Raw genomic sequence first — 23,021 nt, 5'->3', positions numbered from 1 at the left:
TAAGAGCTCATTACATGGTCACTGAAGGAATACATGAGCCAATAACCCGTAGGCTTGAGTTATAAAGAACATACATCTAGACTGAATGAATTCTGAGTTCTTTCATTCAGTCACTAAAATATTTATTAAAGTACTGTGTTAGGCACTGGAAGGTGAAGGAATAAAAACTAATTCGTGATCCCTACCCTTAAATAGCTTAAAGCTTAATATATGTCAGATACGTAAATAAATAATTCATAGTTTGACTAATTATAATCAGATTATCCCTGTTCTGTAGCTTAAAAAGAGAATAAAACCCTTTCTCAGAACTGACAGAAATAACAGTCTCAAAACAAAAGTATACAGAATGAATGAATGAGCAAATGAACAAGCAGATGGAGAAATAAGAAACTAAATACCAAACTAGTAAAGCTTTTTTTGGGTCTCAGGCAAGGTGGTATATCATGTAAATGAGAGTTTCATTATTCTACTACATCTCCTCTCATTTTCCTTAAATGTCATTCTCACTATAAATGCTAATTGGTTTAGCATCTATAACAGATTAATCTGGTGGTAGAATAATCCTATAACACAATCCATGCTAAAAAAAAAAAAAAAAAAACTTTGTTTTTCAGCTTTATAGATAATGGAACTGCTGGATTGATCTAGCCCACTAGTCTGCACAGACGAGACTGATACTGGCCCAGAACACACGGTACAGCCTCTCCCTATTTTTTCAGCCAGCATCCAAGACCGGTCAGTGTTTGTGCCTTATAGGTTGTTAAACAGTTTTAATGTCATGTTTGACTGGCAATTCTCTCAATTTTAGAACAACAGGCAGGGTTTTCAAGAAAAAACATCAGCCCAGGCCAGGAAGCGTCACGGGTTCAATTCCCAGTCAAAGGCATGAACCTGGGTCTGATCAGGGCGTGTGCAGGAGGAAGACAATGTGTCTCTCTCACATCAATGTTTCTCTCTCTCCCCTTCCCTCTGACCCTCCCTTAAACTCTGTCTAAAAAAGCAATGGGAAAAATTACCCTCAGGTGAGGATTAACCAAAAAAAAGAAGTAAAAAGGTCATAACTATATGACATTCCTCCTCTTCTAAAAGTATGAAAATACCAGTTACCAATTGGGCCAGCACAAAGAATCCGTCGGTTGGACTGATTTTGTCTCTGTATAACACCTTAACTCATGACAATTTATACTGCAGCTGCACTGAGATATCTGATGCTGCAACTTTATCTCCATTCCTCATGACATGAGTGACACAGAGCTGGGTTGGAACCCAAGCTCCATTGGGTTCTATCTACATCAGTGGTTCTCAACCTTCTGGCCCTTTAAATACAGCTCCTCATGCTGTGACCCAACCATAAATTTATTTTCATTGCTACTTCATAACTGTAATGTTGCTACTGTTATGGATCATAATGTAAATATCTGATATGCAGGATGGTCTTAGGCGACCCCTGTGAAAGGGTCGTTCAACCGCCAAAGGGGTCGCGACCCACAGGTTGAGAACCTCTGATCTACATGGCCTTAAACAAGACGTTAAAGCTATTTTAAGGCCAAAGAGCATATGGGACTTTAACCACATGCAAATGTGGAAAATAATATGTTACAGGTTTGCTATGAGAATTGATAAGGAGATGAGAAATCTATGAGACTAGCATATTCTAGGTGCTCAATGAAAACTAGCATTCCCTTTATTCTAATATAAATTTACTGAGCAAAATTATCTAACTCTGTTCTCTCTTTTTGCTTCATTTTCTTTAACTCCCTCTACTCTACCAACACTTCATTCTTTCATTTATTCACAGTTACAAAGAGCACAAGCCACTGCCTCTCCCACAACATCACCCAAACATCTCTGGAATCCATAGTGAAAAGTAGAAGTCATGGTTCCAAATTGGCCTTTACTCTGAAAACACTGATCTGCCTTTGTTTTAAATTGTTTCCCCCTACCCCCATTTCTGATCATTTTCTGGCACTGGGGAAAGAACAAAGGCTTGTGATCCAGGCAACATGGCTTCCAAACCCACCTATGTTGCTTACTGGCTTAGTCAAGTTACTAACTTGGTGTAGTTACTAAATTTCTCTGGGTCCCAATGTCCTGTAAACCAATACATATGTGGCAATGAGCACAGTGGCCTAGCACATAATAGATGCTCTAAAAATGATTTAATATTTCTCAGCACTGAGGTTGCTAACCAAACCCCTGTTCTCAGCCAACAATTGCTCTCAAAGCTATAGTCCAAAAAACATGTACCAAACTATGCAACAAAAAGATATACAAAGTCCAAAGTCTGCCTTGTTCCATGGTTATTCATTTAGTTACTCAACAAATAATTTTTGGAATGCTGTACATGTTCTAGGCATAAAACAATAACACTGTACAGGACTTTAAAATTTAACTAAGCCAAGGTTTCAGGCCTGAAGGAGTTCAGGGACGAGTGGGAAGGCAAACATGCGAACAAATCATTACAATGCAGTATTTGAAGTGCTAAAAACAGGTGTGTACAAGATACAGGAATGCACAGAAGACAGAGAGCAGGCAAAGCTTCCCAAAGAGATGACTATGCTGGAATGAGACTACAAGGATGAACAGGGCATCACTGAGCACGCGAGGGAAAGATGGGCATTCCAAGGGGAGCAATAGCAGGAAATCTATGAGCCTGCTGACAACACCAAGTTGTTCTACGGTTGGAGGACACTGTTGTAGAGGATTAGCAAGATATGAGGCAGGAAGGAAGGAGCCAAATCACAAACGACCTCAAATAACACTCCAATGAGTTTGGACTAAGCACTAGAGAGCCACAAATTTCTAAGTCAGAAAGTAATGTGTTTTAGAACAATTCCTTAACGGCAGAGGAAGGAATGAGTTGGGAGGGCTGATGTTGGAAGTGGTGGTACTGAATGGATGTAAGTGGGAAGGAAGGATGCTCTAGGGTTTCTAGCTTAGATGAATGGCACACTGCAGTCCCACTAACGCAAAGGAGCCATACAAGAAGCAGAGCAAACTGTGTAAAATAATGAACATTTCGACTTTAATATCTCCATTGAGGAGGTGACGTTAGATAGGCCACTGGGAGAGACATGTCTAGAGTACAGGAGAGAGGACTAAATTAGAAATCTATATTTAGGATAGATATTAAGAGTCATAACTTTTCCTAAAACCCAGAAACATACTTCTTAAAAGAAATGTAATTTCTTTGGACTTCTCTCCCAACTTCAATTGAAAAGATTACAAATTAAAAACTGTAATTTATTGTCCATTGCATATATGTTAAATTTTAACATAAAAAAAGAAAAGATATCAATATATTTAATGAAAAAATATAAACTTTTACCAAAGTACTTTATATTCATTTATTTATCAGTTTTCTTAAGCAGTCTACCAACTAATAATACATATCCAAAATACTGTTTCATGACCAAAAAAAAAAAATACAGTATGCTTCATCTTCTGAATAAACAGCATGTTTAATTTCCTGAGTAAACATTACTCATACTTGACATTGAACAGAGTCCAAAGTCACTGACGGAGTTAAGAAATTTCTAAAATCCCAGGAGCAATAAACCTCACCCAGAGAATTTAGTCAAGAGCTTATTATAAAGGACTGAAAGTCAATGTCATACCAAAATTTTAAATAACATCATGCATCCCTCTATTTAATAAATTATTTCAAAATCAGGTCACAATTGACAGACACACTATCCTGGGCAGACGGGAGAGAGTAGATAAGCAGGGAAATTTTCCTTTTCTCTACTGAAGCATGTCCACCAACTGTCATATCTGGAAAACAGCCAAAATGAGCACTTTATTTGCAAAAAGGAACAGAAGACTCGAAGTATTAGCAAAATGTGATGCAAAATGTGGAATGTGAAGAATTCTTTTAAGATTAATATTTACAGATGTTTGGAAATAATCTTTCTAAGACATAGATTAAAAGCACAAGTCCATCCATTTAACAGGCTCTAAAAGTAAAGGTAGAGCCCCTTGAATCCCTGGAGATAAACTTGACCCTCTTCTTTCAAGGCTGCGACCATCTCTCCAGGGTAAGGTTCCCTTTCACACTCCGAAGACAGATGGTGGACCTCAAAGATATTTACCCGAATTAGCCAATAAATTACCTTAAGGGAACCACTGTCAACTCATGTCTCTTTCTCTTAACTTTCTTTTGGTTATGTTTCCCAACCTTGCTATTCCTCTTTCACCATAGGGCATGTTCTAGTTTCCTGGCCACATGGTTTACCACCAAAAGCTGACACAGCTGAGTTGCTGAAGGAAAACAGCTGAACTTTTAATCATAGAGGAAAGAGGAAGGGAACCTAGTAATGTTAACTGGAGAAGAAACAGAAAAACCTTGAACTTCGTCTGAATCTTTATAAACTAGTAACCCTAGATTAATGTTCTCAGTGCAGATCAGGGCCCATAGTCAACTAAGGATCACCAATGGTTTCTAAATGGGTTTCTCACTGATCTAAAATAAATACACATTTCTTAAAAAAAACACACACACACAGAGAGAGAGAATGGTAAGAGTCTGGATAATGTTTACAACCAATAACCAGAGAAAAGACAAGGACAGGCATTCATTTTGAGTGATTTTACTATTGAAAATGCCCCGACAAGTATAGCATTGCTACTAACACCACTGTCACCTCAGATAAGGTGCTCAGTTGTGTCACACAATATTTTGGCTCTTTAAAGAAGTAAGGAGTAAGTTGGTGGTCTAGTTTCATTTTTCTGCATGTATCTGTCCAATTTTCCCAACACCATTTATTGAAGAGACTGTCTTGACTCCATTGTATGACTGCCTGGTACTGGCACAAGAACAGGCATATAGATCAATGGAATAGAATAGAGAACCCAGAAATCGGCCCGAACCAATATGCTCAATTAATATTTGACAAAGGAGGAAAGAACATTCAATGGAGCCAAGATAGTCTCTTCAATAAGTGGTGTTGGGAAAATTGGACAGATATATGCAAGAAAATGAAACTAGACCACCAACTTACACCATACACAAGAATAAACTCAAAATGGATAAAGGACTTAAATGTACGACAGGAAACCATAAAAATTCTAGAAGAATCCAAAGGCAACAAAATCTCAGACATATGCCAAAGCAATTTCTTCACTGATACAGCTCCTAGGGCAGTTGAAACTAAAGAGAAAATGAACAAATGGGACTACATCAAAATAAAAAGTTTCTGCACAGCAAAAGAAACCATCAACAAAACAACAAGAAAGCCCACTACATGGGAGAACATATTTGCCAACATTATATCTGATAAGGGCCTAATCTCCAACATTTATAGGGAACTCATACAACTTAACAAAAGGAAGATAAACAATCCAATCAAAAAATGGGCAAAGGACCTAAATAGACACCTTTCAAAAGAGGACATTCAGAAAGCCAAGAGACATATGAAAACATGCTCAAAGTCGCTAATCATCCGAGAGATGCAAATCAAAACAACAATGAGGTACCATCTCACACCTGTCAGACTGGCTATCATCAACAAATCAACAAATGACAAGTGCTGGAGAGGATGTGGAGAAAAAGGAACACTTGTGCACTGCTGGTGGGAATGCAGACTGGTGCAGCCACTATGGAAGACAGTATGGAGTTTCCTCAAAAAACAAAACATGGAACTCCCATTTGACCCTGTGATCCCACTTCTAGGAATATATCCCAAGAAACCAGAAACACCAATCAGAAAGGATCTATGCACCCCTATGTTCATAGCAGCACAATTCACCATAGCTAAGATTTGGAAACAGCCTAAGTGCCCATCAGTAGATGAATGGATTAGAAAACTGTGGTACATCTACACGATGGAATACTATGCTGCTGTAAAAAAGAAGGAACTCTTACCATTTGCAACAGCATGGATGGAACTGGAGAGCATTATGCTAAGTGAAATCAGCCAGTCAATGAAAGAAAAATACCACATGATCTCACTCATTTATAGATAATAAAGACCATTATAAACTGATGAACAAAAATAGATACAGAGGCAGAGCAGCATTGAACAGACTGTCCAACTACAGCGGGAAGCCCGGGGAGGGTTAGGGCGGGGGGCGGTAAGAGATCAACCGAAGGACTTGTATGCATGCATATAAGCATAACCAAGGGACACTAGACACTGGGGGGTAGGGGAAGCCGGGGGAATGTCAAAGGGGGGGAAAAAAGGAGACATATGTAATCCTCTTTGTAATACTTTAAGCAATAAAACAAAATTTAAAAAAAAAGAAGTAAGGAAAGCATAACAAAGAGGAAGTGGGAAACATAAAGGGAAGAAAGACTTATGATTTGGGTGTTTTCTCATTAAGTTCACAAAATCGTCAAGGTAAAAAATATTTTTCCACATACCCCTTTTCTGAGATTTTGTCCCCTTTCCCCTCTGAACAATCAGGTTGTGCCCAAAGCAACCAGCAGCCCCACATATGCTCCATGATTTTGTCACCCGGATCCTTGCTACCTTGATTCCCAGTCTTTCCAACTCCTGGCAGTTCAATTTCTCCTTGATTTTATGAGGTCTATATATTCCTATAAAACCCCATTTCCCCAGAGATTTTAAGATGGCGGCATAGGTAAACGCTTGTACTTGCCACCCCCCACAACCACATCAAAATTACAACTACAATACAGAACAACCATCATCCAGAACCGCTGGAGAGCTGGCTGAATGGAAGTCCTACAACTAGAGAAGTAAAGAAGAAAGTGCACTGAGACTGGTAGGAGGTATGGAGGCACAGAACAGGCTGGTCCGGCACCCACGTGTGCTGCTTTTTCAATCGGGAGGGAGGTCGTCTCTGCAGAGGCCTCCTGGAGGAGCAAGGGGTCCCAGCCTCACACAAGCCCCCCAGCCCAGGGTCCCAGAACTGGGAAAAGAAGTCCCTTCTGGCAATAAGAACTATGGGCTGTAAAAACCAGTGCAGATTGGGGCTCAGTGGCACAGAGGTTGCGGGAGACCCAGCTGTTTCTCTTAAAAGGCTGGCACCACAAATTGAACTTACAAGATCCCGCTTCCTCTGAGCTCCAGTAATAGGGCGAGGCTTTGGAGAACACAGACACATGCAAGGAGGAACTGGATTTTCTGGCATCAGGGCAGGAACTCAGGGGTGGCTTTCTTCCAGACAGAGGTGCTTGCAGGGATCATTGTCCCTATGCTGTGACCTCCCTGGTCTCAGGGCTGACTGGCAGCCATTTCTGTTTGCTCCACCCTGGTGATTCTCTAAAACCCTTCCTCATCCAATTTACAACCTCACCCAAGCTGTGTGCAGTGGCTTTTGCATATGAATGACTTGTCCTTGATCAGACTAAAATCTCTCAAACAAGTTGCAGCTGGGTCAGGGAGTCTCAAACCCATCAATAAAAGGCCCAAGACCTAGCATCAACACCAGCCTGCCTTGCTTCACAGCTGGGCCTTATCTGGGCACTTCCAAACCCAATACAAAAAGGAGGAATCTGCAGATCTCTCTGTAGCTCCTGCTGGGTGGCCCCAGGCAGTGGCTGACTTTGAACCTCTCTAGAAACCCAAGCATCAGTGTACCCAGTGGTCAGTGTCAGACCAAACCAGATTACAACTCTACACATCCATAAAAACACACTCAAGGGGAAGACTCAGTGAGCACCAAAGCCCCACTGAAGCAAATCTTGCTCCAAAGGGGTGTCTACTGCACAGCAGCTCTCCCTCTGTAGTCAGAGCTGGTCCTCACAGCCAATTGACCTGAAGGTCAATTGGGAGGTCAATTCCTCCCAATGCCACCAACAGCAATCAAGTCTCAATGACAACAAGATTATGCTCACAGCCCACAAAGCGGTGCATCTGGAGCTCCCAGCTCAGGTGACTGGGGAGGCTGAGCCACTGGGCTCTATAGAACAGCTACTACACAAAGCCACTCTACCAACTCAAGGAGACATAGCAGCACTATCCAATACATAGGAACAAACACAGGGAAGAAGCCAAAATGCAGACAAAGAAACATGTCATAAATGAAAGAAATGGAAGAAAACAAACTACTGGATATAGAGTTCAAAACCATGGTCATAGAAACTTCCAAAAAAATGCAAAAGGACCAGTCAGAAATTAAGCATACACTGACTGAAATAAACAATAATATCCAGGGATTCAACAGTAGAGTAGAGGATTCTGAGAACCAAATCAACGATTTGAAATATGAGGAAGCAAAAAACACACAACCAAAAGAGCAAAAGGAAAAAGAATCCAAATATATGAAGATAGTGTAAGGAGCACCTGGGACAACTTCAAGTGTACCAAAATTCGCATTATGGGGGTGCCAGAAGAAGAGAGAGAGAGCAAGATATTGAAAACCTAGTTGAAGAAATAATAACAGAAAACTTCCCCTATCTGGTGAAAGAAATAGACTTACAAGTCCAGGAAGCACAGAGAGTCCCAAACAAGAGGAACCCAAAGAGGACCACACCAAGACACATCAACATTAAAATGCCAAGAGCAAAAGACAAAGAGAGAATCTTAAAAGCAGCAAGAGAAAAGCAGTTAGTTATCTACAAGAGAGTACCCATACAACTGTCAGCTGATTTCTCAACAGAAACGATGCAGGCCGGAAGGCAGTGGAAAGAAATATTCAAAGTGATGAATAGCAAGAACCTACAACCAAGATTACTCTACCCAGCAAAGCTATCCTTTAGAATTGAAGGTCAGATAAAGAGCTTCACAGACAAGAAAAAGCTAAAGGAGTTCATCACCACCAAATCAGTATAAGAAATGTTGAAGGGTATTCTTTAAGAAGAGGAAGAAGCAGAAAAAGAAAAAAATCAAAAATATGAACAACAAAATGGCAACAAATACATACCTATCAACAATTAGAATCCAAAAATCAAAATAAACAAATAAGAAATCTAATAAACAGAATAAACTGGTGAATAAAATATAATCAGAGCCATGGAAATAGAACAGATTGATGATTCTCAGAGGGAAGGAGGGTGGGAGGTGGGAAGAGATTAAACAAAGATCTTATATGCATATACTGTTATGCATTGCCTCTGGACACAGACAATAGGGTGGTGATAGCCTGGGATGATGTGTCTGTGACATTTTAAAAATCATAGTGGGAATATGATAGCCTGGGATGGGGGAGAGGGGCAATGGGGGAAAAAAAGAGGGATATCTGTAATAATCTCAACAATAAAGATTTAAAAAAAAAAAAACATTTCCCACCCTGGCCTTTGTGGCTCAGTTGTCCCATACACCAAAAGGCTGAGGGTTCAAGTCCCGGTCAGGGCACATACCCAGATTGCGGGTTCTATCTCCAGTGGAGGGTGAGGACAGGGAGCAACAGATCGATGGATGTCTCTCTCTCTCTCTCTCTCTCTCTCTCTCTCCCTCTCCTTCTCCCTTCCTCTCTCTCTAAAATCAATAAAAAACATATCGGGTGAGGATTATTCAAAAACAACAACCCATTTCCTTGTAAAGAACAAGCAAGCAAGACTTCCAAGAAAGGTCACAGTAGACATGGCTCTTGTACTCTTTCCCTCAACTCCTTTCTATCAGAGAAACAACATTTGAATTACATTTCTGAGAAAACAGTATCACCCAGTTCCACATTCAAGAGTTTCGTTAAGATAATGAATAGATTAGGTAATATATTGGACAGATACTGTGTGGTCCCTTATTCTGCTAATGAATAAATAGTACCATAACTGCAAAGCCAAGATACAAAAAGAAATACTATGAAAAGGTCATATGTTCTTAGAGGTGCTGATGACGATAAGAAAAGGTAAGAAGGTAAGGAAAGAGGATGAACCATGATCTCTTTAGATCCCGAGATGGTACCTTGCACATTAAGCATGTTGTTTACTAGTAAATCCAGGCCTGTTTCATTCCTTCTTAGGTAGTAAACCAAAAATGTTATCATCTTTCCATTGAGCTTGTTTTCCCAGACCTAGAAAAGGACAGCACAACTGATAATACTGCCTGCTGCTTATTTTTTCTTAAACTTGGCATCAAACGCCAAATGGTCCTTTAAAGGACAGAATACAACTGCAATGAATGACTGTTGCAAAGCTCCCAAACTACTGTTTCCCAATTTTTTCAAATAAAAAGGGTATTTTTCAGCTATATCAAAATGCTTACTAAAGAGCTTCAAGGAAGTTTCTTTGTTTAGATTTGTTTCTAGAAATTATGGATTCCTGGTAGTAATTTAAAGTCTGGAAAATCCCCAGTATAAATTATTTACTGCCCTGGTTCCTTTAGACCAATAATGATTTTTATAAGACCTATGCAGATTGACCATATTTTAAAATATACTTGGTCAATTTCCTGACATAATGTGTCTGTGACATTTTAAAAATCATAGTGGGAATATCACATAACAAGAAATACCTACTTGCTGAAATCTTTCTCTCTATCAAATTCTGCAAACTCAACTTCCTTGGTAAATGACAGTTACTATCTTGGTGCTTTTATAACTCTTCTTTTGCATTATCATCATCTTACTAAAATTCTTGAGAAGGCATTTCACTGACAATTATGATAAAGACTTTCAGCTAAACAGCAAAAATTATATAAAGATTTTCTGTCTCTCAGTCAATCTAGAGGCCTACTACATATCCACAACAATATACGTGGAAAAAAAAGCTCATAAAAAGAAAATGCAACATACTGACCAGCCTATCAAATTATCACATCTTTCCTCCAAAGTGCAAGGAGAAATAGTGTCCAGAAAAAAGTGCCACATAATACCCAAGCTTTGGTCATCATCTCCATGTCACCTAGAATTTTTTTAAAACCTATCATTCATTGATTTCAGAGAGAATGGGAGAGGGAGAGATAGAAACATCAATGATGAGAGAGAATCATTGATCAGCTTCTTCCTGCACACCCTCTACTGGGGATTGAGTCGGCAACCCCAGGCATGTACCCTGACCGGGAATGGAACTATGACCTCCAGGTTCATAGGTTCAATGCTCAACCACTGAGCCATACAGGGCAGGCTATCACTAGAATTCTTGCCCTAGCTCAGTGGTCGGCAAACTCATTAGTCAACAGAGCCAAATATCAACAGTACAACGATTGTAATTTCTTTTGAGAGCCAAATTTTTTAAACTTAAACTATATAGGTAGGTACATTCAACTTTAAATTCACGGTTTTCGTCTTCCGTTTTTCTTTGCTTCTTCTTTGTAGCCATCTCAAACAGGGCACCTAAAAAAATGTTTCATAATAATAACCAAACCATCTCAACATACCTTTCTCAATCCTCGACACTACATCTTCTTTCACTCCACAACGTTCCCTAAAATTAACTTAATAAACTTTACTTAATGTTTTAAGTCTTAGTTAAACTATAGGTACGTTGATTAAAACTTGATATCATACTTAATAACGATATTATTTATTGATAAAATTAAATTCCTTACAATTTACGCGCCTCCCCCGCGCTGCGTATCTCGTGGCCTGCCTGCGCCGCGTCTCCCGACCGACATCCCCCACTTATTCTAATGCCACTTCTTCAAAATAGACTCGCCCAGGCCGAAAACCGACTTCTGCGCATGGGCCACAAAGTTTCCATCGCACTGTACGTGCGCGCCCATACGTGGTATTTTGTGGAAGAGCCACACTCAAGGGGCCAAAGAGCCGCATGTGGCTCGCCAGCCGCGGTTTGCCGACCACTGCCCTAGCTGATTTGGCTCAGTGGATAAAGCATCGACCTGTGAACTGAAGGGTCCCAGGTTTGATTCCAATCAAGGGCAACATGCCCAAGTTGTGGGCTCAATCCCATTAGGGAGTGTGCAAGAGGCAGCCAATCAATGATTCTCTCTTATCATTGATGTTTCTCTCTCTCTCTCCCTCTCTCTTCCTCTCTGAATTCAATAAAAATATTTATTTTAAAAATTTAGACTTCTTAATTGCCCAACACAAGGGTATAGGCATGGCTGACTTGGAGAAATTTATCATCACCATCATTGTCACCATTAAATAAAAATAAGAGCGTTATGTTACTCTCCTCTTCCACTTCCTCTTCCACTCTTTTCCTTCTTCATTTCCCTCCTCTTCCTGAACAATTCCATCCCTAAGTCCATTAAGTAGGGCAGAGAAAGATAGGCGTCCATACTAGAGGCAAGAGTGAAGTGACAGAGCCCGAGCGAGGGGAGGAGAATGTCCATATTGGGGGAACTGAGCATGGGGTGTCAGAGCTTAAGCACATTAGAGAGGGCACCCTCTAGAGGTGTGCATGAAATGAGAGGGTCAGAGCTCACGTAGGGTGGCAAGGGTATCCACGTGATGGTGGCAGAAGGGAACATCCAGACATGGGGTGTCAGAGTCCAAACAGGGTGAAAAGGGCACCACATGCAAAGGTGGCCCAGTGCAGGGGTTAGACCCCAAGCAAGACAGGAAGGGTATCCCTCTGGGGATAATCTGGCGTAAGGAGTCAGAGTCAGAAAAGGGCAAGAGGGTGTCTGTGTAGGAGACCTGTCCTTGCTCGTAATGTTCACTTTAATCACTTGTTTACGATAATGTCTATCAGGCTTCATATACAATTGCTTTTTTCCCTTTGCACTGGCTATTTTGTGGAGCGGAACATTTAAACTATGTGAATATCCCATTCTTCATTATTAATTTTGGTACTTAAACTGTCCCAGACTTTGCGAGTTCAAGCCCCTTCAGGCTGGCTTTGTAGAGTCATTCTTTGAGCATTTTTTTTTTGGCATTTTCTCTGCTTCAGTCCTAGATCAGTCATTTTACCAAGAAACCAGAGTTCCTTTTATCGAAAAATGGTCATTAAGGGCTAAGATTTGGGTACTAGTTATGCCCATCAGTGAAAACAATATATTCGCACACACAAATACACGTTTATATCTACATTTATTGAAAGCAATGATTTGTCCATCTCCACAGGCAGGATTCATTTTTGTTTCTCCCTTCCTATATTTGTAATTTCCTTCTCCAATGGTGAGAAACTTGGGTTCTGTTCTCGTTAGTACGTACACTTATTTGCTACATCCTGCCACAGGTAACCAATCCTCTCTATCCGCCACTCAGGCTTTGCCACCATGCTAGGCTGAGATGCCCTTCCCCCAGACTATCAGTCTGGTAAACTCCTATTCATCTAACAAGATTCAAGAATCACCTCCTCTTTGAAATGTCCCCTGATTATTCCTCTCAGATAGAAATAAAGGTATCTCCTTGCTCCTCATGTTCCTGTAGCATTGTTTGGTACTTGCATTACAGCAAATACCACGTATATTTTTAAATTCTGTTATTTTTATTGAATTTATTGGGATGACATTGGTTAATAAAATTATATAGGCTTCAGATGCACAATTCTATAATAGATCATCTGCATATTGAATTGTGTGATCACCACCCCCAATCAAGTCTCCTTCCTGTATCACAGTGTATTTTAACTCTTTGTTGACATATCTGTCCAATTACTCTACAAGTACTAGAGGGCAGAGAGAGATGATCTGATTCAATTTTAGGATCCACATGGTACTCAATAAATACTAGTTAAAATAAATAGTAATTGTTCTTTGTTATCACCATCCTTAGGTCAGTTCCCTATAAAATCCTGGCTGACGTTGATTAGTTGGATCGTAGTTGGTTCATTGAGTAATAAATTTTGGTTTTACTACACAGCATAAAACATACCACTGGAAAAACTTGCAGGAGATCGTTTTAGCATTGTTCCTAATTCTTCATGTTCTCTGATAGGTCCTCAAAGTTTCCATCGACCTTCAGAGTGAGAGACCACTCTGTTCACTAGCCAAAGCAAGCCCACGGGAAGCAACTCTGTCCTGGGCTGCCCCACTGCTGGCGTTTATCATTCCTGCTGCTCACCTCCAATACACTCCCACTCACTCCCATGTCTCCACACTAGCAGTAAAACAGCTATACAAAACAGGGAGACTTCTGTAAGTAAATATAGCAGTGTTTCAGTATTTTCAAAACGCAAGATACTATATTTAGCCTACTCGTGATACATAAAACATTTCAAATGCAGATTAGGAACTACAGGTATCAAACAGAGACACCAAGTGGCTAAACAGTAATTAAGGCACAAACAAAAGAAGAAAGAAGACTGTAATGTGGAAGAATGGTAACTGGGATCCAGGGGTCAGAACTTCCAATGCCTTCCTTGTAAAGTAAAACATAGGTTTATGCAATAACCTAGATACTGAAGTCAACCTGCAACATGAAATTTTTTTTAAAAAAGCAAGAAAATGCATTTAAAAGAATTTGAATCTCAAACCACATTAGATATTAAAGCTCTTGTACAATTGCACTCCATATCTTTGTCATCTGTGATCATATCATAAACATATACACCTAAGGAATAACTTCTTCTGCAAACAGGCAAACAACATGCCATTTGCTGATATCCAAGATGTGTATATAGTATAACAGATACCCAATAAAAAGACTACATAAGTAGCAAAACGGCTTTTCCAGCACCAGCCCCTATGTTATCCCATTTCTCATGTCTCTAATGAGAAGGAAGGATAAATGACCACCTTTTCCAACCCCCTCTCGAAAATCTGGCAAAATCGCAAAATCGACTCCCTCAACTCCCTCCTACAAGAGCTCCCAAGATTAACTAGTTTAGTCTAAAGTTATGTTTCCTCTTTAAATGAAAATGTTAAAAGAGCTTCCTCTTCCTAAATGCATATATCAATCAATCACACTTCAGTATGAATTAACTGTCAGCTCCCACAAATAGTTTATGGTGGTTGTGTAAAGCTGGAAAGAAGTGAGGACACGGAGTCCATGAGGTTAGAAATTAACATTGAGGGAGGCAGGAAACTAGAGATGATGAAAGCAAACTCTGTAAACTCAGTTTTGAGGGTTCAATATCCGTTCTTCTTAATCTACTTCTCACTACACAGCCCATTCCCGCTTTCCCTTAGGAGAGGAACAGTTGGCACAAAAACTAGAGCCAGGGTGGAGAAACCAAGATGGCGGCATAGGTAAACACTGGAGATTACAAACGCAAACAACCACTTCAAAAATACAACTAATCTACTTCTCACTACACAGCCCATTTCCGCTTTCCCTTAGGAGAGGAACAGTTGGCACAAAAACTAGAGCCAGGGTGAACTTGTAGCAATTAGAATGGAGATGAGGCTTTCTTTCTAGAAAACTATTTGGGCAGGAAGAGTCAGAGGAAATATGGTGTGGGGAACAGAAATATCAAGCAGGCAGAGAGAAATGAGGTTGGCTGTTTATGCTCACATCCATCACTCAAGATTTGTTCAAAGAACGGTGACAAGTCTAGGCCGATTGTTTCAGCTCACTTAACTAGAAGTAATTAACCACTTTAAATAAAGCTGCCCTCACAACATACTGGAACCCAGATAACTCCATAGCACAACTGAAGCAAAGTTCAATTTTCAGACAGATTCATGAAGACATCCTGTTAAATGAATCACACAATTTCGCCCGGCTGGTGTTGCTCAATGGTGGAGCATCAGACATGAACTAGGACAGTGATGGCGAACCTTTTGAGCTCAGCATGTCAGCATTTTGAAAAACCCTAACTTAACTCTGGTGCCGTGTCTCATATAGAAATTTTTTGATATTTGCAACCATAGTAAAACAAAGACTTATATTTTTGATATTTATTTTATATATTTAAATGCCATTTAACAAAGAAAAATCAACCAAAAAATGAGTTCGCATGTCATCTCTGACACGCGTGTCATAGGTTCGCCATCACTGAACTAGGAGGTCACAGATCAATTCCCGGTCAGGGCACATGCTGGGGTTGTGGACTCGATCCCTGGTGGGAAGTGAGCAGGAGGCAGCCAATCGATGTTTCTCTCTCATCGATGTTACTATCTCTCTATCCCTCTCCCTTCCTCTCTCTAAAATCAACAAAAATATATTTTAAAAAATAAAATAAATAAATCACACCATTTCAGTCCTCACCCAGACTGAACACAGATTTAGAGATCACTTGCTGTCCTGTTCATGCGAAAGAAGAAAACTGGACTCTACGGAGAGTCCCTGGGTCTGTGTTATACAAGGAAGTTCCCCGGGTTTTCACCTGGCATTGTGCCTCTGCCCGCCATATGGTTCACAGGACCGTGTCATCACGTACATAAGAACGAAGTGGAACACAGATGAATCTTCTGTGCAAATTCTGCTTTTCCAGATATAAAATATTCTCTCATATCAACCTATGATGAATCACCAACTCATCGTATTTTAATAAAACCATGCTGCAAAATGTTCAAAATGGAAACCAAAGGCAGACGAAATATGCATTAAATGTTAAAGTCCTTCAAGTTCTGAAGGTTGAAATTAGTCTTTTCTAATCTTTGACTTGAATTATAGTCAGCTTCCATTTCTAGTTAAATACGGAAGAATGTTCTATAACAGGCTACTTGAAAGAATTTTTCAAAACGACCCCAAATGCATAATTAAGTAAACTCTTTCATTCTACAACTGATCTAATCATGTTGTGTTTACCACCACGTGAGGGGTTAAATGGCTAAAGTTGGTAGACACGTTACTGAATATTGTAAGCTTCTGCATTAACATCAGTGAAGACCTGCTCCACCCTTCTGTCAACTGTAAGGAACCACTGAGACACACGAGGTATTGGGCAATGTAAGAATGGACAAGGTGCGTAGTAGTCACCGGCCGGTTGTCCTAATTCCCTGCTACACATCAGCCTCACCGCTTTGAAGAGGGAGCTGAAAACCCTGCTTAGGAGAGAAAGAGGTCAATACCAAAATTCCCTCTCTCCCTCCTCACTCCCCATCATGCAGCTGGCACTGTTCGCGCTGGCAGACACAGCTCCCTGAACATAATGGTGCAATCACCGCTTCAAACATCATTACTATCTAAAATAGATAACCCACTTGCAAGTTGACTATTTTTATAGATACAACATTTTCATGCCGTTTCACTGCTCTATTTGTGATTTATTCCACTTAACCGATGCAGTTTCCCTGGAAGTATCTTATATCAGAGCCTCCATAACCACAGTTGTTCAAATAGTTGTGGAAATTACAATGCTTCCAAGTTGCCTCTTATCTCCTTGTACTCGTCAACAAAAACTTCATGAACTGGATCCTGAATCTAAAAAAAAAAAATTTATAAGCTATCTGGTTTATATGTGTTTGGTGACCAGAAGGTTTTTTTCCTCCACTTACTGAGCTATTTTTTCCCATAGGGATCTTGAGGACTGGATTCTTGATGTTCAACAAGAACTTATTGAACACATATTAGTAAGACACACTTTTACTAATGGCTCCTTGAGGCATTAAGAAAATCAAGTAAATCTGAGGCATTCACAAACTTTTTATTGCTTTATTCAAATACAAATAACTCAATCTAGACACACTAAAAAAGAAATAATTTAATATGCATTTTCAAAGGGAATTATTCCTATTTGGATTAAAAGGCAGTTGTACCAAAGGAAGAGACTTCAAAAGGCATTGCAGCTGCCTCATGAAAGATATGTTAAATACAATGAAATTTCACATATATTATGGACGAGGAAAAAGGAGGGAGGCAACTCAATTTCATTTCTGTGGTGAGCTCTGACGAGCTCAGGTTTCTTCAAGGATGAAAGGGGGTGGTGAGGAGGATAGCTGAAAACAAACACAAAACCAGGCGTATATACTTGTCCTGGGAAAATGCTAATGTCTCTTTCAGCTAAGTTTGAAAAACAGAAGGGAGGTATAAAAGTTCACTGCTATGGCAGCTAATGTAACCTTGAGCTCTGACAGAGGAACAGTAAAAAAATCATGGATGGTTTTAGACCACAAGAGAATTTCCCGTGACATTGAACAATGCCAAGAATCCGATTCTTCCCAACTTCTAGTTTGCTTCTATCTTCCCTGGTGAGAGTAATTTCCAAACTAGAAAGGATAAACAAATAACGTAAGGAGATTACTGACGTTCTAAACAGACAGAGACCCTAAGAGACACTTAGCTGCTTCAAATGAGTGTAAGTACCCAGACCCAGAAGAATGAGACGCATCAGTATTAAGCATCATCAATGGCTTACATTCGGAAACAAGCTATAATAGTAAACAAGCTATAATAAAGTAGCCTGATTTGGATGGAATTTGTTGACTTACCACTAAAGGGGTAATTAAAGGAAAGCCATAACCAAAAGATAGTGTAAATTTAAAAAGGCAGTGGATAAAGTACTCCTCCATATTATTCTCACAGGTATATTGGAAAGAAGTAGCTGACAGTTCTGTTAAGTGGCTTCAATGGTGGCAGAAACACCACCCATAAAGACTGCTACTTTTAGGTTTGTGCTAAGCCAAAGAGAGGTTCTTTAGAGATCCATCATGGTGTGTTGAATTCCAGTTATAAAAAACATGCTTACTAAATCTACAGATGATGCAGAGAAGTGACTCTGTTGGAAAATAGACTTAAGAGACACGAAGATCTAGATAGATTATAAATATAGGCTAAAGCAAATAAGATGAGATGTAATAGGAATAATTTAAGTTCAAGCAACACATTTACACGTACCACATAGGGAAAGCATGGCTCCACCTGTCATGGAAAAAAAGAATACCTAGAAGTTTTGAGTATCTGCTCAATGTGAACCAATGCCATTATACCGCCTAGAAAAACCTGACCTGTATTAAGGTAGGTTTTAGATCAACAATAATAATAATGTGATAGTTTCATTGTATCATGTTTTAAATAGCTGCTGTTTTATTTTCATTTTTATAATATGTGTCCATTGTAGAATCCTGGAAAATGCACATAAGGGAGAAGAAAATAACGATCACCCACAATTCCACCACTCAAAAATGAATACAGTTTACATTGTGGTCTTGATCATTCCAGACTTCTTAATGCACATTATAAATGTTCACACACACTTATTTTTTTTTCTTAAAAAAAGTAGGATCGTACTACACATGCTATTTTGTAACCTGTTTCTTTGGTTTTGCTTTTTTAATTCAACAGTACATCGAGCCCCAATGTATTCTACATTGGTCTAATGACAGCTAGCGCATTTTGTCCACTTCTGCTCGCTACACTTCAAGAGAGTCATTGCAAACTTTGAGAATATACAAAGAAAGAAAAATAGAGCAATAAAAAGTATGAAAATCTAAGTTCGCCTAATCTGTAATGCCACATGACAAAAAGTTGCTGGAAATACGGTACTTCCATGAAAAAAATATAGAAGTTTTATAAGAAAACAAAATAGCTAAATGCATGCACCTTAAGAACTGTCCTGGCAGATAAATTAAACTAATACCAACTGCTGGAAATTAAAGGGAAGTGGATTTCAACTCAATAAAATGAATTTTTTAAGTAATTTTAGAGCTTTCAAAAATGGAACAGATCTAGTCACTGGAGGGCTTCACAGGGCTGGAGTAACTCGCTGGTAAAGGATGTTAGAGGTAATTCCTCTAAGTGAGATGCTGAATTAAAAGGCCCCATGCTATTTGACGATTCTGTGATTCTAATGGAAAACCTACCACAGAAATTTACTCCCAGTCCATAGTCATTAAGGTCTTAAGAAATAGAGTCCAGTGCTTTAGAGATGCATGAGAAATTCCAATAACACTAATGGTGAACACCAATGTGCTAAATGACGTGCATTCATTGCTTAACATCTCATTTAATCCTTACAACAACGCTGTATGGTAGGTGCTATTGCTATTCCTACTTTATAGAAGAGGACAGTAAGGCTTGGAGCAATTTTATATTTATTCAAGGTCATTCTTACTTTTGCTGAAAAGTTCAGCTGTCACCCAAGAATACCTGACTCCACATCATAATAGCCACTGCTCACTTAGTAGGCAATATGTAATCAAAAGCATCTTCACACAATTTCTTTTTTTTTAAATATATTTTATTGATTTTTTACAGAGAGGAAGGGAGAGAGATAGAGAGTTAGAAACATCGATGGAGAGAAACAATATGTAATCAAAAGCATCTTCACACAATTTCTTAACTGGTGATCCCTCAAAGGGCAGTGATGAGATTTTTTTTAATTAGAAAAAAATTTAAGGTTTTTTAATTAAATTATGCATAGCAAAAAAATATTCAGATACACCTTAAACTTTTGAAAATAAAACATTCAATGAATTACACATAAGATGTAGTGGAGCAAATCTGAATCACTTTACTTCACATCTTTGCCAGTACTAATTATGGGACCTTGGGCAAGTTCTTGGTCTTCCTATCTCTTTGGTCCTTCATCTGTGAAATGAGGATCGACCACTTAAGGTTGACATAGAATTGAATGAGACAACACACGTAAGATTTTCACATAGGATCGAACACTACTATTACACAACACAAGTAATAAATGGTGGGGAGAGACAGCCCTATTCCACAATTCATTCCAAAATATTTTAAAATTTTGAAGGGTCATCATGTTTGAAGTGGAGAGGGTCACATTTTCCATTATCCTATAAATAAATTTCTGATGACAATCATTTATGAAATAAAGTGACAACTAAATAAACCGTGCCTTCTCTCAGGAATTCCATTTTATGCAAATGATCACCCGAAGAATACAAGTTCAACTCCCATTTTCTTCAAAGACACTGTTTTAGTTGTTTATTCAGTATGAGGTAGAAAAGTGCAAGTTTAAAGGTTACTGGGTTTGATTCTGATTTTTACAACTTGGTTCACACTGCTCTAATGAGCATGTTTTTTTAGTTTCATTGTTTTCTACGTGCATTCTTGTTGTAGAGTTACTGCTACTACCTCTGAAAGACAGCAAAATAGAAAACCTCTCATTCAAGAGGTACACTGTGGGTCACAATTTTGAGATTTAATGTTTACTAACATTAAATAGTTGGTATTATATTCCTAAAATTTGACATCTATTCTTTCTAAAAATGGCACAAACTACAGCGGGAAGGGCCGGGGAGGGTTGGGGGGTGGGTAGAGATCAACCAAAGGACTTGTATGCATGCATATAAGCATAACCAATGGACACAAGACACTGGTGGGTATGGGATGCTAGGGGAAGGTCAAGGGGAGAAAAAGAAAGGAGACATATATAATACTCTTTGTAATACCTTAAGCAATAAAACAATTTAAAAAATGGCACAACTGAGAAAGTATTTCATAGATATCTGCTGATCACAAAAACAGGCTTTTTTTTAACTATCTCAATGAAATTAACTGGAGTTCTTCCTGTTCTCAAAGAACTCTTTAATGTTATTCCAAAGGAACTGATTATTTTTAGAAACCTATTTTAACCACATAGGTTTCTAGCCATATTCAATGTTATAACTGATACGTCACTCTGGCAAAAATTTATTTTACCCGCAACTTAAAACTGTAACCAGATATCTGCTTTTGTATACATTATCTGTGACTAAGGACACTTACTGGAGCTATAATATAAAATATGTACACATTATCTACTTGTGCATGGAAGTGAAAATTATTTAACAAGGGAGTGGAGTGTACACAGGAGTCATCACTTCTAAGACCTACTGAAAAAACATGTCCCACAAACATTCATTGTTCTGAAGTGAACTGTCATTCCAATAAAATGTCACTGTCAACAAGTATAGATGTTCACTTACGGAGCTTTTTTGAATCCCAGCAACTATTTTCCAACCAAATTCATTTCACTGTAACACGAATGTTTTCATTTTCCCTATTAGCCAGGACTGCAATTAACTGCATTGTCTGACCACTACAACATATGAGAACTGTATTTAGAAAACACTGTTATCGTCCAAAAGTTTGTATTAAGCACATGTTAGGAGTAGCACAGAACAGCTTTTTAAAACCATGAAAATCACTTGGGCTTTTAATTTTTTTTTTACAAGTACAGCTGAGTTGCCTAAGAGATGGGGTAAAGATATGAATAATGCCTCCCAGAATATCCAGGATACGTGGAAAGGCCATGATTTTAGAAACTAAAGAGCTTTCCTTGAATTTTATCTAGTGACTACTCTCCAGGCGTCCTTCCTCCCAACTGATCTCATTTGTCCATCAATTCAACTTTTGCCTTCTGCAAGAGAAGGCAGCAGCAGCCAAAGGCTGTGGCTTTTGCAGGGTAATTGCAAACCTAAGTCAACAGTTTTTTAAATGTGTAAATGATCCCTGCTATTTCTAAAGCACTGCTTGCTGAATAAAGACCTTGACATTTTTTTAAAATGTCATCCTAGAAAGATTCTCCAAGCGGTATCAGCCTCACCTGAAACATCTGCACATTAAAAGGCCTCTACCATGTTCCAAATACAGTAAGTATCCCAATCCTGAGATACAAAATAACTAAGTTTCCACTCAGCTATATCCAGGTAACAAAGTACTGCTGGGCTGCCTCATCAAGTTCTATCCACACCCTGTACTGATGCCATCTCACCGAAGGCTCACTTTCTTCATCCTGTGGGCTCATAACCCACAGCAGAGCAAATGCCTTCTGCAAGAGCAGGTAGCGGCAACCCAAGGCTGTGGCTTTTGCAGGGGTAATTGCATTCACGCTATAGCTTCTCTGCCAATCTCATTTAAATAGATACACACGCACACAACAAGGCTGGGTTCGAGGCTGAAGCTAGAGAATAAACACGGATGGAGAGCAGGTGGAACACCCATTTCCTTCCAGCAACACTAGCCCATGTCCAAGTTCTGCACCACGGCTCTGAGAAAAGTAGCTACTGGCGCATTGATGGAAGGCTATTCTAAAATTACTCCAAGAATCCGAGGCGTCCATCTGACCGGGAGGCTCGAGCAGGCTCCTCTCCATCCACACACACTGTGTCCCTGTCTAATTTAAGAATGAACCGCTGGCCGCCAGCAGGTGCCGTTACCCCGAGGAGCAGCGCGTACCCATCACCCTGCTTCAGGAGGGAGGCAATCCCGGAGCGGGCGCCCGTCCTTACCTGAGCAGATTCGACAGGGGCAGGGGTCCGGATCCACCGCCCAGGATCCCTCCTTTCCTGCCAGACAGGAGTTTCTCCACCAGAGCCACGTTGCCCGTGCGAGCCGCTTCCAGCAGCTCCTGGTCCTTCCCCATAGTCTCTACCCGACTCCTTTGCGGAGTCCTTTCCCCCTCCGGGCCCTTCTCCCCGCCCACCCCCCACTCC

At 39.6% G+C, this 23,021-nt stretch overlaps 1 protein-coding gene across 1 annotated transcript in view; it reads right to left on the bottom strand.

The window, feature by feature from the left end:
• The window catches only part of ANKS1B (ankyrin repeat and sterile alpha motif domain containing 1B), an 822,202-nt gene extending 799,192 nt beyond the window's left edge, over positions 1-23,010 (bottom strand). The window contains exon 1 of the mRNA XM_005882370.2: positions 22,818-23,010. Coding sequence (XP_005882432.1) covers positions 22,818-22,951 — 134 coding nt within the window. The 5' untranslated portion in view covers positions 22,952-23,010. The remainder of the gene's footprint in view (positions 1-22,817) is intronic.
• Between the last annotated feature and the right edge of the window lie 11 nt (positions 23,011-23,021).

Source organism: Myotis brandtii, unplaced genomic scaffold (genome assembly GCF_000412655.1).
Source record: "Myotis brandtii unplaced genomic scaffold, ASM41265v1 scaffold708, whole genome shotgun sequence".
Classification (NCBI taxonomy): Eukaryota; Metazoa; Chordata; class Mammalia; order Chiroptera; family Vespertilionidae; genus Myotis; species Myotis brandtii.
Note: the sequence above shows the minus strand (reverse complement) of the source record. Positions and strands in the feature narration are given on the sequence as shown.